Source organism: Athene cunicularia (genome assembly GCF_003259725.1).
Source record: "Athene cunicularia isolate RWA chromosome Z unlocalized genomic scaffold, athCun1 chrZ_part3, whole genome shotgun sequence".
NCBI classification, from domain to species: Eukaryota; Metazoa; Chordata; class Aves; order Strigiformes; family Strigidae; genus Athene; species Athene cunicularia.
In genome coordinates, this window is record NW_020799144.1 from 16205376 (window position 1) to 16224690 (window position 19315).

Consider the following 19315-nt stretch of genomic DNA (forward strand, 5'->3'; position numbering starts at 1 on the left):
GGGGGGGGGGATAAACAGAGAATGTGGATGGCAACAATGAAAAGTTGTGACACAAAATCACAAAAAAAAACCCCAAACAACACCCAACCCAGAAGGGAAAATGTCAATTATCAGAATCAACTTGCTTGGTCAATTATGTTTTCTTGGTAAATATTGTCATGAGAATTTCTGAGGACCAGAATATACCTTCAGCTCTGCATAAGAGTCGGCCTTGTGAACAGTGAGTAACGAGAACATTTAACTGCGATGTGACAGGCCTAGCTCCAAGGTCTTCAACTCTGATGTAAATACTTCAAGTTTTGCATTACAGAAACTCTTTTCCGGAAGGCAGTTAGGGTTCATCTTCTACAAGTACCTTAATATGGACTGGGTTAAGACAGCGGTAACAGCAATCCCATCATGGCACAGAGACCACAGCACTACTGCGGGACTGAAAGGGCTGAATGCAAGTGTTTGAGCACCAGTCTCTCCTAGGCACTGATCCAGCTGAGTGTGCACCTTCATATATTCTCTAATATTTATTCTAAAGGGGAAGTAAAATGAATGATGGTTTCTCAGGTCATGTTGCAAAGTAGAATTGTTTTCTCCCCCCACAAATTACCAAGATGAAAAGCCAAACAAGTATTTTCAGCTGACTTAGTACAATTCAATCATGTCTTAGAATATCTGAAGAAGCTATAAAAACTGAAATATTTCACTCAGTGTGTTCAGAGGATAGACATTATACCGCTTGACACGCTCTTCCTAGAAAAAAAATAAATAAAATACACACCCCTATTCCCTGGTGACCCTGCTGCAGGGTTGGTATTTGGCGTAAGTAAACCAAACCAGGAGTTATGTTCTAAGTGTCCTTTTAACCTCCTTCTCTCTTTCACAGTGCTGGCCATGTGTTCATTCCTTACGAGTCACTAAGCTTAATAAGGGAAGGAAAACGCCAATTGAGAATTGTAATTAACTTTACGCTTTTCTAATAATGATGTACTTCATCTGAGCAGAATACATGAAACAGTACAGATCGATACTCAAGGGCTCTTTAAGTGGCATTCCTCTACTAAAAAACCCTAAAATTTGGTATTTCACTTAAAAACTTGTCATTTATTTGAGATTAAAACCGAGAACAAATCTGAAACATTATGTCATCTCAGACCAACTAAAAGCATTACGTAGGTAAGACTTAAGTTTCTGTACTTTCTTGAAGTATTTTTGACCTACGTATGTTCTAATTAGAACTCTAAACTACAGTTTTTCCAATGCCATTTTTGGAACTTAATTTTTATCTACTTTGTTTTACACAATCAAGGAAAAATTTTGGATATAGATCACCGTAAACTACTGGGGCCAGAAAAGCACTTTTCCAATCTGTGTCTATAAAAAACCGATCCAGGCTATGGATATCTAAGAAGTGCTAGAGGCACTGCTGCTAATTACTCTGGGCATTGCTAGCCTCTCTTTGTTTTAAACTCAAGATATCTGTTATTTTGGAATAAGTGATGCCTCTGTTATAACAAAATCATCCTCACCTGTGAAAAAAAAAAAAAAAAAAAAAAAAAGAGAGAGAGAGAACATATAAGCAAATCTACTGTTTCAGGTGCAAATAGAAAAAACTCAAAAATTTAGGAACACTGAGCAGACATCTTGATAAACTTTCAGATTAACCCAGCAATCAATTGCTTTTAATGGAACAGATTATGCTGCATATCAGAATTCTGCAATGCTATTTCCATAAATAAAAGGGATGCCATCATCATTAAACAGAGTTTACTTTTTCTGTCTTTCTCCTAAGATCACACTATAAAAGTATAAAACAATTATGGCATGACATAAACAAAAATGCCTGTATTTACATTAAAAAAAAATAAACTGACATCATCATTATACAGATGTAATTTAATTCATATTCACCTCTAACCAGTCTTTAGTAATGCACTACTGCACAATAAATTTTTCAGTAATAAATCAATATAAATCCTTTCCATAACTCTTCTGTTGTAATTTGACAGACATCAGTAAGACAGTGTCTCACCTTTATATACAATGGTTCTCTTAGGTTATCTATAAGAATGTAAGCTTTTTCTTCCCACACAGGATTGAGGTTCTTGTGTATTGTTTTACTTCTAAATACTTCTTTTCCTCCAAGTTTGAACTTGACGTATGGATCACTGGTTCCTGTTAAAGACACATATGCATTGTTAATTATGTCCTTTTAATACTTGAGGGGAATGCAGACTAAATTACGTTAAACAGAACTAAATATAATTCTGACTGATAGTCAAATTGGAAACAGCATCCAAGGAGAGGATTTTATAATTGTCAGAATGTATTATTTTCCACAGTGTCATTACTCAGGTAATTCACTGTGGTAACATCAGACGGGTGCTTGTGTCACCTTCTGTTGTTTGCAACCCACACTCAAAGTCTTACATGAAATACTGGCTACTGCAGTGCAGTTTTGAGTTAACACAATTAAGTCCTTATTAGCACTAGGTTTTTATCTTAATGCAATCACAAAAATTAGATTATAAACCTAAAATTGTTTCTGCACAGTATTAACTGAATTATCTTATGCCTCTCCAAGGTCTCCATAACTCCTTATTGACTTTGTTGTGTCCAGGCTTCCCCCTCCCACAAAGACTCACTTCCAACTACACTCACAATGAGCAAAATCAATTCTAAAGCCAGTCCACAACCTTCACGTCCCTCCAGCAACCACCTGTGGGACCGCACAGCCCCCTGATACAGCCGAGTAACAATCAACTACGACAAAGAAGACAATGCTGGGGGGAACCGGAGGAGAAATGCTCAACGCGGCACCAGTGGGGAGTGTCAGAAGGCACAGCTGGTGGAAGGAGGACTCTTGGGGCGGCGCGTGATGGGGGCACAGAGATCAGCAGCCGTTCAGGAGCAGAACTGTGTCCTCTTCCCAAGACACCCATGTGGGGAGACAAAGGACACACGGCAAAAACCTGACGGTGCGCACAGAGGCGCAAAAAGACAGAGATAAATCCCTGCCAGCAACCAGAAGGTACAAAATGGCAAATGCAAACCATCACAGACGTGGTCCCTCGACTGGCCGGAGCCCTGGTGATGTGAGCAGGACCTGTCAGCTGGAGGCCTTCCCCTCGCACGTGACCCAGACAACATCTGTGCTTGTGGATGTGAGTACGCGGGTGTGAGAGTGTGAAAGCAAACGACCGAAATCTGTTCTGGCTTAAAATAAAACCACTTTCCCCTGCCGCGAGGTTTCACACCGAGATGTGCTACGCTGCCGGTACCACGCTGCAACAACAGAACCCACGAGCTGACCTCAACGCCCGGTCTGTCGAGTAGAGCTGACATGTGGGAAAGAGAGCAAACGCGGGGGAAGGAGGGAGCAGAAGGGGCCGAGTTCCTCTTCCACGTGATTCCAGCAGTCCCCCCACAGCGACCAGCGGCTGAGCAGCACGAGGCTGCCCCTGATGAACGCTGAGGCTGGAGCGAGGTGCTGGTGTGACTGGAAGGAGCATCCGCAGGGCTGGTGGCTGCCCCACCACTGCCCGCTCCCCTGTGCCAGCACCTGCACTTCAGGAATGGCCAGAAAATGGATTTGGGAACTGGTCCCGCTGAGGAAGGCTCCAAGGCCCAGCTGCAAGGCACAGAAGCTGTGCCTGAGACAGTCCTTGTGGAAACAGCCACCTCCATGATGGACTGCAGGAGCACTTCAGGTGTTGGGATGGGCTGCCCAGGGCAGGGGGGAGTCCCCGGGATCCCTGGAGGGGTTGAAGAGTCGGGCTGAGCCAGCGCTGAGGGGTCTGGGGGAGTTGGGAAGGGTCAGGGGGAGGGTCATGGCTGGGCTGGAGGAGCTGCAGGGGCTTTTCCAGCCCGGATGATTCTGGGATTCTGTAACCCAGGAGCTGTAATTGGTGAAATGCTGTAACTTGGAAGGAAGTGTTTGTGGTAGATCAGTTGTCATCCCACAGGGATGGAGACAGTGACTTTTATAATAAATCCCGTATGTTCCATTCTACTCCAGCAAATATACCACGTTGCTATATCAAAGCACTTTACAATCCTTAATTAATTAGTTCCTATAAGAGCTCTCTTAGGTGAATGTACACACTTTTCCTCTTCTCCAACCAGAGTGACAAAACATAGAGCAAAGTGGCTAGAAGAAGATGCCAGTTTAAGGAACAATCTGGCCACCTGAGTTCCAAAGGCCCTGCTCTAGCCACAGGAGATCCAGTTTGGAGTAGCTGTGCTAGTTATGAAGAAACTAGTGACCTGTTAACACATATTTGAAACCTTAGCGGAAGCAGGTCTTTTTTGCCACGTTAGCTGTGATTCTGTGATTCTGTGACTACTCGTTCTTTCCCGCATGTTCTGATTACAAAAAATAGAGTTCAGTCTTAAAACAGAAAACAACTTCACAGAAGATTCAAACTAATACCTTTCTTAAGATGCTAGTTGGTAAGATTCCATTGTCATGTGATGGGATTGATATTTCTACTTCTCTCTCAGCTATTTCTGAGCCTTAAGTCTCTATTTCAAGACTATCCTAAAATAAACAATAATTCTAGCACAAATAATAATTGCATCTCCATGAGCAACAGCAAAATTCTAAGGCATTTTAATTTTTAAAAAAACTTCTAACACATTTCAAGAGATCGGCATATGCTAGAGGTTTCTGTTTACATCCACTGGGAAATGCAGTCGTTAGCTTTTGCCAAAATCACAACATGCTCTTCTAAATAGAAAGGCATGACCAGAGCTCTTTGCACTATTTCATGCAGCCACAAGATGTCAGTACTCCTTACTAAAATTATACATCTCGTTCAAAAAACTTCAGCGGTGGAAAACTGGACTCTCACACGTGACAGGGTACTTCCCTTCTGCAATTACTGAGGCAGAATTTCAGTGGTGTAAAAATGTTTAGTCTAGCACAATTAACTTGTTTCTCGATTATTCAAGCAGTGGTGATGCTTTTTAAGGCAAAGATCAGATACTGGAATTAATTCTGTGAAATCCGAAGAACGCTTTGAACATGGACACCAACAAATCAACAGCAGTAATACAAGCCGTAACTCCCCGGCAAGCCGTAATTCTCCCACTGATTTTCCTCACGACTGCCTTGAAGTGCAGATCGCTGGCCTTTAAACACTAACTTTGATTGTGCAGACTTCACAGATCTCAAAAACTCTTTTGAAATTTGAAATGGATGTAAAACAGTGTTGTGAGATACATACACAATGAATAGTTTAGGATCGAGATGTCAAATAATTTAATATTAATTCATATTTATTTGTAAATGTAGTAGCATAGTGGCTCAGATGTTAGTTCCACTTACAACACATTGAAAAACCTCAGGGTTTGCATCTCTGTGCTGTGAATGCTGAGAACCACTAAGGAGACGCATTCTCCACTTTAAAGCTGAGAACTCATTAGGTCCACTCAGTCAAAAGCTCCATGCCCTTCACCGACCTTGACCATTCCTTGAAGAAACCATCAACTTTTCAAAACCGTATGTATAAAGAAAGGCAAGATTAAACAAAACCTGATCTTATCAGCTACGCAATCATTCAGGAGGAGCAGAACAGAGACGAAAACTTGGTCCTCTCTCAGTTCTGCTGAACTGCATCAAGCCACCTCCAGCAGTGCTCTGCCACAAGGTCCCAAATTTAATATATAATAACAACAATTTTCACATGTATTATATACTTTCAATTCAGCAATTTTTCATTCATAATAATATTATGCTATTAATAATACATCAAGCATATTTAAATATATTTTAAAATATTTTATGTCATAATATACTAATACAGAATTTTAGTCAACATCAAAAATTCAATTAACGTATTTTTTTCTCTTGTTAAGAGAAAAAAAATTCACTTTCCTTGGGACCTTACTGTTAACAGTTATTAGAAGTTCATTAAACAAAACCAGAAAAAAAACAAAGACCCCTGAGACTGAGCCCACAAGAACATGTTACATCATGGACTGTCGTTACTCAAGACTCAAGGCTTTTCATTGGTTTCCTGCTTACCAAACCATTCAGATGAACCTGACACACTAAGGTCTAACTGCACAAACGTTTGTCTTATCTGTAGCAGTTAAGAACATCATCCTGAGCCTCCAACTCAGGAGCTTAAAACCTTCTCTCAGAAAAACCAAAGCGTGAGACACCGCTCTCCTGCTGAAGCACCACCACTGCCTGTGCAAAGGCAATAAGGACTCTTGGCACAGGGTGGCAGCCTCTCTTTTCCTAGGAAACATCGGCCTAACAGACACCTAAGGATGCTGCCAAAGTCCAGGAGAGGAACTATCCATCATCGCAGCGCTGCTGAGCCTGAGCCTGCCAAGCCATGGCTCCCCCAGCCCTGCGGGCGCAGCTCTAGCCCCCCTAGCACCCGGGTCTGACGCTTCTCTCCTGCTGTGCAGACATCTCCTAAAATGGATTTTGCTTTCCAAGTTCAGGACATAGATTAGATCTCATAAGCAGACATGAGAGAAGATTAAAAGATATTTTGCTGGAGAAATAGTAAAGATGTTCAAAGGAATACTAAACCGCTTTTTGGGGAGGAAGCAGAGCTGTGTAACAGAGTGGAAGAACAGCAAATTTGGCCAAAATAATAATCAAAGATGTGCTGGATAAAAAGAAGATGCATTCCAGTAAATTCTATACATTTACTTAATTGGTTCCTGAGGCTTTGTAACAGACTTCTCAACATTATTAGGTCACTTGTTGAATAGCCTTTTTTACTTAATGAAATCCTATTTAATAGAATGTGATAAACTGCTAACTGAACAAAATTCAACAGTGAACACAGGGGTGAATGGAACTGCAGGAATGGGCTTGAGACTGCTCCCCCGTAACTGGTGCTAATGAGACAGAGGACGAGGCAAAAGTTTCCCCCCTCCTCTACAGCATCCTCACCCAGTGTCAACAAAGTCAAACTATCATCATGTCTAAAAAAACCTCGGCTGAAGTTCTACCTACAGCATATGGTAACCACACTGAAATCCTTAATGCAAATTTTTAAATCACACACTAGAAAGAGGGAGTACAGGCTATTAAAAGCCGATATAATACAGATGAACAATACCGAAAAGCAGCACTTTCAGCTGTCACCAGATAGAGAAGTTTTTGTACTTCATATAACAAGAAAAAAGAAATTACATTTTAGAAGAATGGTGAGTTACCAAGTACATTTATTACACAAGCCAACTAACTGCTTTAATTAAAACTGTTTAACTACAGCACAGTTAAATGCATTCATTTTTCCACCACTGCTATTCACTCAACTTTTGAAACAGAATAGAAAGCCACATGCAACTCCATTATGAAAAACAAGTGACCGTGCCATAAGAGCTTTTACATAGCTCAGACGCTCATCACTCTGCAATTCAAACTCTAGTTTCATTTTTTAAAAAAACTTAAAAAAACTAACTTTCCCCAGGGGAACATCTGGTTTTCAGCCTGTCGAGAAAAAGATTTCAGAAAGGAAAGCAGAGCAAATCAGAGAGAAACTCTTCCTCTCCCCACAGATTCAGTCTTAGGGAAAAAAGCAAACCAACCAAATTCATTAAGGTCTTCCCTGTAGGCACTTAGCACTGCTGCAAAGTGGACCACTCAGACAGAAAATGTTCTATTCTTTTTCTTTTACATGAGGTACCGAGGCTAAGCTATACTGTTACAAAGGCTGCAGCCAGTCCAGTTCCTAACGTAAATCATGAGTCTCCTTCGGATTCACCATACACACACAATAAATAACATGCTTAGACCAATTTTGGCCTTGTGGTTTGAAAAATAGAAGCTCCAAATAGGATTAACTGGAAATCACAGTAATTAAATAGGATCTGCTGCTGTGCAGGACGTAGAAGGAATACTGCAGGGATAAGAACAGTCTAAAAAGCAGTAAACACCCAAGAAATACAGGGGGACAGAAGCTCTCATCACCGCAAGTAACTGAGCAACGTACACATTTCTAGAAACAAAAATAAAAGCACAGTCTTAATTCTTGCACACTTAGAACTACAACTAAAGCTCTGTCACAGCTTTGTAGACATTATTCCTCCGTTTTATTTTCAATCTTGAAATTGCTTCATTTGATCCACAATTTTTTGAAAGAAAGCACACCACTAGAGACGTGCAATAACTTCGATGTCATAATTCCTGAGAAGCTTAATTATTCATACAAATATTTACTCCGGATTCACTGCATGAAGAGCTCTTTCACTGACGCCCAGCTCTTTCCCCTCCTCTCTCACTTCATCCACGTTCACTTCCCTCCAGTTACTTTCTTCATTACAATGAAAGCAGAAGAAAAAGCAGGGAGGGGGGAGTTCCCAAGTGTGTGTCAGCTGAGTGTGTCAAGCAAAACTTGTATCAGTTCACAGAATTTTACATATTTCATACTTCCAAGCTGCAATATGGAGCATCTCATAAAAAGAAACAGAAGAATATATCTGCTCTGTCCAATCTTATTCTGAAAAGTAGGGAGACTATTTACCACAAATGGGTTTATATTAATTTAATGAATAGAAATACTAATTACAAGTAAATACTTGTCTTGCGCAAGAGCTGCTAAGCCTATCTTCTCATCGGTCTTCAGCAACCCCCTAAACACAACACTACGACACAAAAAACTACACCTTTTCCATAAATAATCTTACTTTCTGCCCTTCTCTCCACCCAGCAAAGAGTTATCCGCCCAATTAACCTAAAAAGGACACTAATTAGTTTAAATGATACAAAGCACTTCTGGAAAACTAATATCTTAAGAATGAAGATGCCAATAAGAAATGCACAGTGAGCTCATGGATGCTACAGAATGCAGAGTTCTTCCGCTCAAAAGTCAACAGGGAATACAAAATGTTAATTATTCAGAGCCCATTAAAAAAATTCTGGTTACCACAATCACAGCTTTTTATCCTTCTTTTGAACAGTCATCCCCGTCACAGAAAAGGCAGCTTTAGTTATGATGTTTCAATGTAGCCCAAGATAACTATCTTTGCTTATTTTAGTAAACACTCAGCTAAGCAAATATTAATTAGGCTTGTGAAATAGAAAGGATGAAAAAAACATACCGGCATAGGACAGGACAGACAAAAAGCAAAAGTGCAGTGGTCAGCCTAATTACAAGAAAACATTTATGTTTCACTTTATGCATGGCTGAAGTGAGATTCGTTTAAACAGGATTTAAGCATGCTGCGGAAGTGTTTTCCTTGCAACTCAAATTATTATTCTAGTTAATATACTTTAATATAAACAGAATTAGAGCCCTTAAACAAAGGAAACACTGTTTGCTCTGCCCGTAAAACCTCAGGACTGAAAGTATAATCTTCCTGAAATTGTTTAAAGCATGACCATTTGTTTTTCAAGACAGCCGGTTTTTGCAAAATCAATCAGAGGTTTCAGGTCTTCTGGGACAGAGAGAGCTCTGATTTCCTTTGTCTGAAAAGCACAGCTCACCGTTGGTCCTTTGCATTGTACCTTCCACTTTTACAGAAATAATCTTTTGGTGTATATAGTTGCAGTTGACAGACATGTGAGTTTCCCCTGTCAAGGTAGCGGTGCAGTCAGTGATCTTCCTCTCCAGTGAAACATGGGGGTTCTTCTCCATTCCCCAAGGATAATGATTTACTCCACATTAAATGCAAACCGAAAATAAAATCAGAATCTTAAAATGTAAAATAAAAATGCAAGGTAAAGCAAAAATAGAAGGCTTAGCAGCATGCAGCCCGCATATGTCTGGCACGACAAAAAAAGGTACAATCTATATTTAATATCTTGGTTGAAGCTGATAGTGCATACTCAATCCCAGTTAAAAGTTGCATGAAGGAAAACTTATGCTACAGAGAAACATGCACAGAAACTTGCTATGTGAATCTTGCCTTAAAATAAAATTTTGATTTAGCTATAAAACCTTAATGGTCTTTATTTGCATACAGTCATCTGAAAAAAAAAAACCAAACAAAAAAAAAACAGACATAGAGACATAGCAGAATTATGCTGAGAAAGCAGGACCTTCTGTTCTCCTTTTAACGATCAGACACAGAGGTGCTTGATGCCTTCGAACTGAATTAACAGACCAGAGTCCTCCATCTGAATCATCAGAGGACAATGGTCTGGAAGCCCCAAGCCAAGCTGCTGCTACCAATCTTCTGTCAGTTTTCCTGTGTTACCAAAAAAAAAAAGGCTACTGGAGTAGCAGAGACCACTGAAGGTCACCGGACTGGAGGAATCTCTTTTTAATCTTGGCATACATCCCCACTGCAATAGTCTGCTTGGGAACATCACTCAACTTCTGACACAGGAATCTGCATTCGCAGAGCATCGAAACCAGACCATCTCACTAACATAGGATGCATTTACGCATTACAAACTAGAGGTGACTTGAGTCTACTAAACTTTATTTTTCTACATTATTTTAGGTTTTCTTGCTTTACCTCCATTACTTTTTAGCTAGAGGAATAAGTTGATTCAAAGCTGCAGTGAGACGTTTACAACTTGGGAGGATCTACTCCATGATCACCTACAACCACCCAGAGATCCATCCAGAACGTACACGCTTCTTCCCCCTCTTGTGAATATTCATCTCTACTTTGAGAGCAAAAGCTACTAAGAAAGGAAAAAAAGCTTAACCTCTACAAATACCAGCAGTAAACAAGCACGTTTTGTAATCTGCACTGTTAGCACGATGCTCCACATGTCTAGCATAGGAAAAATCCATTTAGCTACACAACACATTGACATGTGAAATTCAAGTGAATGATAAACATGTTCCTACAACACTTAAAGAACAAGAATCATGGGAATGAAACTGAAAGAAAGGGGAATAATTTGAGATTCATTACTAATTAAATGTATTTGAGGAATAAGCAATTCCCTGGTGCATTTGTTACAAAAGACAAACAGCAGAAAGATGCTTTATTCTCAGTACTCAAAACAGAGAGAGCCATTTGTAAGTGATGGTAAAAAAGCCCAAAGACTAAGAACATATAGCCAAAAACCTCAATCCCTGATGTTATTACTAAAATCCACCAACAAATTTCGATTATCCTTTTCTGAATTAATAAAAATGCCATCACAGCTACAAGTTTATAGTTTGGGAGAAAAAGTTCCACATTACACCTCTGGCCAATATCCAAGGAAGAAGTGGAACAAGCGCAAAGCCACGTCATGGGCGCTTTGGACAAAGCGCATTGGTCAGTCAGCAGGGAATCAGCGTGACTCCCACTTCGGTAAGCCCTAAGGGACTGAATGATGGTAACACAACAGGAAACCCACCTTGCATCTCCTCCTGCGTAGGAAACTTTTTGGCCTCCAACAGGAATTTGTGGTCATCTGTAAGGCTGCCCTCACCTAAACCCAGCTCTTCCTTCCTTCTCAACCTCACGCCATGTCGCTCACACCAAGCTTTATATAATTTCAGAAAAAAATGCAGCAAGCGTTTTTCGTAAATCTGAGCATCTGTGCAGTCCAGTATCACAGAGAAACACGGCAGTTTGGTTTTCCTGATTTGAAGTCAAATTCTGAGCACAGTCAATGCTGAAATCATTTTTAGACAGAGGAGAACAAGTGCTGAATTTTTGCAGTCCCAAGATCTCAAAGGTGATGACACAGCAGAGATAGAAACAGCCTCGGGAATGCAAGGTTTTCACTCATCTAATTTTTTTGCCAGGTCTTAATGACAGACTTCTACTGTTCTGAGCCAGAATATTCTCTTCCCATGATTGCTGTCTTTTCATTATAGTTTAACTTACACGGCAGCATTTTTTTCTCCAAACTCTATGTTGTATGAAAATAACAGTATCAATGACAGCAATCAGAAAAGTAATATTTACAGTAGAACCATTAACCTCTCCTATTAGCAAAAGTCTGATTTCTTATCATAGTGAGACCTATCAAGAATATGACTGTAGCAAGCCCGCTGGAAACCAACAGAGAAGGCAAACATCATCAGAAGTGAAGATATTCTGACTGAAAGTCACCTGATTTGTTACTCCTGATATGCAGATGAGAGAATACTCCCAGTCAAACCGATTTTTGGAACAATGAAAAAGAACCACCCTGCTTAGCATCTTGCCTCGCTTTATTTCCTAAACATTTAGCAAGGGTATCGATGGAGAAATCAGCCCAGAAAGACTGCAGAAGCTGGGAATAACGGACCACATCCTTTTATTTTAAAAATGTCTTCCTGAACACAAAGAAGAGAGAAGGAACATTTTGCGTCTAGAAATGCTATTCATAAGTGTACCTAGGTGACAGACCGTGACAACGGAAGATCTTTGTATAGCTCACTGATCTCCACACATGCTGCAGTACAAAATACTGCTTTAGGTAGTATTAAAGGGTTAAAACAGGAGCACAGGCAGGAAAAGCAACAGAAGACAGGGTTAGGTTACAGGAAAGAAGGATTTTTGTCTCGTTCACTCTTCTGCAATAGGTATTTCTGAAAAGTTTTGACTTTTTTTTCCCCACTTTTGCTTTTAATTACAACAGCATTTGCTAAGTAATCAGCTAAAACCAGAATGACTGTTCTCAAATACTGCTTTTAATAATTGTTCCATATTGATGAGCTAATCCAAAAGCACTCTCTACCTCTAATTAACAAAAGTGGCAACAAAGTGAGTGCAGTAGTGTCATCTAATGATTCACTGCCAGAAAAGTTTTACAAACAAATATGAACATCAATCTTCCTCTTTCTCATACTGCATCATGAGATCAGCCGAATGGGCACACAAGACCAGTCATGTCTTAAAACATTTTTGGGGAGCTGGACTCTAAATTTCAAGTTGTATTATACTTGAAGTTATATTGAAGAATCACAGACTGGTTTGGGTTAGATTATCTAGTTCCAAGCCCCCTGCCCCGGGCAGGGCCACCTTCCACCAGCCCAGGTTGCCCAAAGCCCCGTCCAACCTGGCCTTGAGCCCTTCCAGGGAGGGGGCAGCCACAGCTGCTCTGGGCAGCCTGTGCCAGGGCCTCAGTGGTGTTTTATCTTCTCAAGGCACCACACTGCACCCAGTGCATCGTTTCTTACTGACTGTTTATGCCAGACTTTATACGTGTAGTTCAGGTTTCATTAGCATTCCTTCACATTCTCCACCCCCGTTCTGCTGAACTGACCTGTAACCAAAACACAGAATAGTGCCCCAAAGACCACCTCTGAGCAGCTGTTTATGAACGCTTGCTGGAGAGTTCCTCTAGTTTCTGTTTTGAATTGTAAAACTCAACCCTTCAAATGGCCTCTTCCAGAAAGAGTGAGAAACCTATCGACAGCATTGCTCTCGAGAAGGTAAGGATTATTTTGTTTTTTCTTTCTGTTGCATTTTTATAGAATGCTAATATAGTGTACGTGCCATTTCACACAGGCACTGTTACAGGAGAGGAAATTCCGGCCCACTCAAACCGATAGAGATTCTATTACCAACTTCAACAGAGCAGAAATAAATCCATAAAATCTGCAGCGTATGTAAAATGCTCAAGACACCTGCTGCTTAATACCGCCTGTGATTTCTGAGCCTACAGTAAACCTATTTAGCCCACAGTCCACTTCAGTACAACTGCCATCTTCGCTGCCGTGGATTCTCCCAGTGTACTGCAAACTGACAGTTTCAATTTTGAGTGCCTAAAAGCAGCTAATCAAAAAACGTTGGAAAAAGTAGGAAGCTATTTTTGCATTTCCTAATTATATTTTTTCGATATCCACTTGGTCATACCAATAAACATTTCTGAATACGCTCCATAATTCTCATAAATAAATCTCCATTTGGGGAATTACTATTGTTGCGGGGTTTTTATTATTGTTTTTCACTAAATTAAATAGGCTGCTACGCACAGATGTAGATTCTGGCTGAAAGCATGCTGCAGCTCAAAAAGAAAAAAAAAATCCTTTATTTGGATGCCTAAATAGCAGGGTTGTGAGGAAGCTGGTGAAGTGTTTGAGCCTACTGACAGCAGTGTTTGAAAAATGCCCGTACTTGCCAGCTTGTGCTGAGGGTGGCACAGAGCCAGCACTCACAGGCAGCTTCTGACAGACCTTGCCATGGGGAAATTCACAGCAGCTGTCCACAGAGGTTTCAGGACTGAGTTTAGTTTGGATCCCTTGTAGAAATTTTCCTTGTAAAGCGCCAAGGAATGGCTGCTAAACTGTGTTCTCAAATTATTTAATAATCCCACAATTTACCTAGGACAGTCCAACTTCCTATCCTTAAAAGCTTAGGAAAGGGCATTTAACCACCCTCTCAGAAGGCTGCAGCAGGTTCCTCAGGTGTTTCCTTCCTCTTGGGATGAAGAAAAACCAAGGGTCACTGGGTGTTAAGAGAAACATGACAGGTCAGATGCTTACTGAAATATAAGGCAGGACAAGAGGAGGGTGCAAATGGTAGACTTTTTTTCAGCCTCCCATGCAAAGGGGAGAAGCTGTTGCCTCTGGAGTTTCAAAGGGCATCATGAACAGGTGAGGACTTTCTAGAGTGTGTAAGAGCTCCTGGCTGTGGTGGGAACAGAAGAACCTGCATGTGGAGCTCATGGAAGCCATAGAGGTGCAGGCACAGCAAGGGCTGAGAGCAGGAGGAGACAAAGCACCGAGCCCGTCCTCCAGCCCTGCGTGAGATGTGGCTACCTTCCCGTGAGCAGAAAATACCACCCGAGCTGCCCAGCAGCAAGGGTCAGGCTGTGAGGGGAAGGGAAACCTCCGCGGAGAGCGGGACATGGGCAGCAAGGACGAGACAGAGCAGGAGGGAAACTGGAAAGCATCCCCCCAGTCCACCTCCAACGTGGGCCAACGCTGACCTGAACCTGCTGACCACCAGAACGGAATCCAGAGTCACAGTTCTCTTCAACTAAAGCTGACCTCTCTCCACGGAAAGAAAAAAAGAGACAAAACCCCAGCAGGCCTTTCCCAAATCTCAGGCATCTCTACTCAATACAGACAAAAAACGCTGCCTACCTAACAAGTGTGTACCTTTAAATAAAACATCCTGTAAATGTTTTTACACACTATGAATGCTGGCACACTTATCTACATATATTTACATGAATTCCAGAGTAACAAGCATGCCAAGCTGTCATTTCTTGTTTCAGTATCTTATCCTCACTATTTCTGTAATAAGGAAGCTGAGCATTTAAAAATCAGTTCTTCCAGACGTTCACATCCCCAGGAGTTCTTAAAAATTACTGTGTATTTTTGACTCAGATAAAACTTAGTATAACCCTTCTGAAACACCTTCATATAAACTAACATTCTTGCCCATTCTGATTTAAACTAAACATAAACCCTTTGATTGGCACCCAAAAACTAACGAGATCTGATTTCCTTTGTATTAAAGAGCATTCAAAATCCATACCTACCTACACATTAAAATAAAAATATAACTGAAGAGCTACTTTGATGAACGTTCACAATTAGTGGCACAAAAATACTGATCCAAAGGGCCTTTTAAAAATCACTGGGCGTCTGGACACCTGTTATAGCATGCACAGCATTTCTCTTCGGTTACTGCCTTGTGACTACCTGCCACACTTGGAAGACAGTGCGAGCACTACACCACCGATTTACACCTACAATCCTCTCATCTCACCTCTCCAGGAAACAGAACAAGGGCACGTTCCTGTCATTAGCAACTGTGTGACGGACTCAGCAGTATTTCACAATAAGCAAAATCTATTCCATAATCCTGGTCTACCTGAACCACGAAGATGAAGAGTTTCTCACCCTACAAACCTACACTGTATTTTAATCAAGTTAAAGACTGAATTTCAGTATTCGACATCAGTGAAACCCACGGTTCAAACAAAAATAACACGCTCTGTTGTTAGGCTTAAATTAAAAGTCTTTTCAATAATTTTAAATGCATTGCTTATACATAGGTTTGCTTTCAATACTGTGTCACTGCACCAAATTAGGAGCATCTTAAAGGGTTACTTAATCATCTCACTTTACTTGTTATCCCACTGGCACTTAGTTTCCTTCTAGATCCCGAAAATGTAGATGTATACAGACGTATTTGACAGATAAAATGCAAAGTGTGTGTTCTTGCACTATTACAGTTCTTCAGATTCTCCTGGTCTTGACAGTCATCTCTCCCAATTATTCTCCACTTAAACAGCTAGTTTCTTCCTGATAGAAATATTTCATATCGGAAATGGTGAATTTATCAAACTGAAATGCAGACTTTGCACGGCATGAGGGTAGTAATTGTGCACTATTTCTGGCTGACTTCTGGCTACCTTTGGGTGCAGGCTTCTGCACCAGAGTCAGGCATTTCAGGACCAACCTGTCTACGAAAGACTCTCCAGTCTCAGGAAGCATTACGAACTGTCTCCTGCAGAGACACACAGAGATCTGGTGATATCATCCATCTAGAGGTCAATGCCTTTGACCACAATAAACATTTGTTTTTAGGAATCTTTCCTGTTAAGACTTCACACAGAAAACACACTACTGCTGATCATCGTGAAAAAGCCAACAACAAATGTTTCACTTCTGCTCAAAGAAGTACTTCCCTCTCACTATTTGGCAAGATAGGGCCAATTTTTATGCCCTTTGTTAAAACAAAAATAAAATAATCTAAAACCAGAAGGGATTAAATTCGTTGTGTATCTAGCCTTTTTTTTTTTTTTTTGATATGACACAGTCCTTGTCACAATTAACCTGTGCCACTTATTTCCCAACTTTGTCTAAAATGGAGCAGAAAATCAGCATTTTACATTTCTCAAAAAACATGAAAAGGTGTGGATCCTAGGCTCCAGTGAAGTAAGAAAACACTGTGAGGAAAACATAGTTAAAACACATAAAAGAATATTTTGGTATCTTTCTTCTGACTGAAGAGAAGCATAGAAAAGCAGTGACTAAGATGTAATTCCCCTTTTCAGTAATTGTGCCGTAGCATTTCTGTTTGCATCTCAAAATGAGTCTCTTCTAAAGCAAAAATTATCAAACACAAAGTCTTTTTGTTTGTGTGTTTAAAAACAGTGCTTAACATATTGCAAAACATCTATAGAGGCATGTTACTCATACAAAGTAGCCACATAAACTCCACATGCCACAAGTCAGAGACCAGCAAAAATCAAAGGGGTCTTTTTAACATAAAAATTTTAACTCCAGAAAAAACTCTCAAAAATATACATGATATTACATAAAGATCATATATGACAAAAAGCAAATGAGAAATCAAAATTGAAAAGGAAAACATAAAGATTTGGTGATACAATTATTAATATTGTCAATTTACCAGGCCTAACATTATACAGTTATTCCCAGTCTTAGGGGAAAAAGCCTCAGAAAACAAATTTTTAAATCTAAGTATATGGTTTACTTTAGGATGGGCCTAATTAAAGCATATGTTATAAACCACCTTTGTGGTCACTATGGGATTTTGCCAGAAGCAAAAATGTAAAATGTCTCATCATGTAACTGAGATGGAGTTACGACACCAGAGCTCTGCGGCACTTGGAAGGAAAGCTGGATCAGACTGAAGACAGGATTTCTTGTGAAGATGAGGAGTTTAAATGAATAGTTAGATTTCCTTCTGCCTAAATATTGCTGTTCTAACGAAGGATTATTTTCAGTCATTTGAGAAGTCAACATCAAGAAGTTGGTCCTCTCAGGAAGAATGTTTTGTTCACCTTGCGTTGTGACTATCAATGGGGCTATTAATCAGCTAATAGCCATGATTAATCCCGGCACTGCTAGCCACACAAATATAGCTCCGAACTTTCCCCTTTTCTTCTGAGAATGCTGTGGTGTCTCTTTCTATAAATGTGGGGAAGACAAAGTGTGCAGAACATTCACGACATTAGAATTCAACTCTGAATTCCAAGACTGCAATATGTTCACCACCAGGTTTCTAAAAAGACATGTGAAACTGCAGTTCAAAAATTAAAGAAAAAAAAGCTAAAATTAAAACGAAATTATTTTCTGCCATGTAGTTCAAGTACTCTTTTAGAGTGAAATCCACAGTACTTGGAGAAAATTCAATTGTCAGGCTTTAAGCAGAAGATCTGGAAAAATTTTTGGAGGAATGGGGTGTTATGTGCTGTTACAGACTTATACTATAAGATTCCTCTGAGACAGACCTGAGAGAAATCTTCCAAGCTCTGGTTTTAACATCTAACACATCTGTCTTAGTAGCTCTATTTAGCATTTGAACATATATTCCAAAGAACTTCAGAGTTACGTGTGTTTTTTGTGCACTTCAATGTCCTTTGTGGATTTTTCTTCCACGAACTCACTGAATCTCCTCTCACACCCAGATCAACCTCCAGTAAGAATTTGGTTTTACAAGCCCAGTTTCTTAGTGAAGCATCACTAGGACTACCACAGGGACGCTTTAAACAATAAATAAAAGAGAAACTTATACTTGAGAGGATTTATGACAAAACTGACTTCCCAAATCAAGCTCCTTTCTGTGCACTTCCCACGCAGCAGCCGTCTAAATCCACTAAGCTCTGGCCTAATGCCTGTAAAGTCCCCTCAACCCCAATTCTGCAGGTGCTCCTGAAATCTCACTCTGGGGAGCTCCAAGACAAAAGGAAAACAAGCAGAAACACAGTGGATGTCAGGCAGGACATTCTGTCACAAGTGGATGGGTCCAGTTCAAGGTGCAGTTTCTGTATTTTGCCCTTAAGAAAGAGAAGCTCAGTCCTAGAAGCCAAAACCCAGCTGAGATCTGAAACCCGGTCAGTGCAGGACGCAGCACATCTGTAGCTCCCCCTGGTCTGAAGGATCTTCTACACCTCACTGAGATGCAACACACATCCTCCTTCCTGACAACCTTGCAATGGCTTGGTAAAACACTCCCTTGGTTGCTCAAGATGGGAGAGCCGAGCTTTTTCAAGGACAGGAGAAAAATTCAGAAAGGGAGAAGAAAGTAACCCAGGCATCTCGCTTTTTTGGGTAGGATTTCAAACTACGAGACTACTCTGTGGAACCAGAGCCCAACTACTCCCTTCTTCTCCAGTATCTTTTCAAAAGAAAAACCAGTACTTGCTCAGACTTTTGAAAAACAATAGGTATATACCATCCAAAGTGAATTACAGGCTCTGAAACAGAGTGGGTGACAACTCTGCGCTGTGACCCTAGTGCCGGGGCTCCCGGACTAGTAAGACTGAGGAAACACCGCTCTTGCTCTGCCAACCCCCAGGTAGCCTGAGGAGGTTTCCTTGCTGCTCCAGCAGCAGCTCTACGAGCTGATCTTTTACAGCACCTGACATTTTATACAGCACCTAGTATTCATTTCAGACCCCAGGATTCCACCTCAGGAGGTGGATCTCCTACTCTCTTTACTCTAGACATGGACTCCTGTATCACAGGGGGGAGGGGGGGGGGGG

At 40.7% G+C, this 19315-nt stretch overlaps 1 protein-coding gene across 6 annotated transcripts in view; it reads right to left on the bottom strand.

Annotated features, from left to right (window-relative positions):
- Window positions 1-19315, bottom strand: part of MCTP1 (multiple C2 and transmembrane domain containing 1) — a 274684-nt gene that overhangs the window by 155908 nt on the left and 99461 nt on the right. For all 6 annotated transcript variants that reach the window (XM_026866731.1, XM_026866730.1, XM_026866735.1 and 3 more), the window contains one exon: window positions 2024-2166. In XM_026866731.1, the coding sequence (XP_026722532.1) occupies window positions 2024-2166 (143 nt within the window). The remainder of the gene's footprint in view (window positions 1-2023; window positions 2167-19315) is intronic.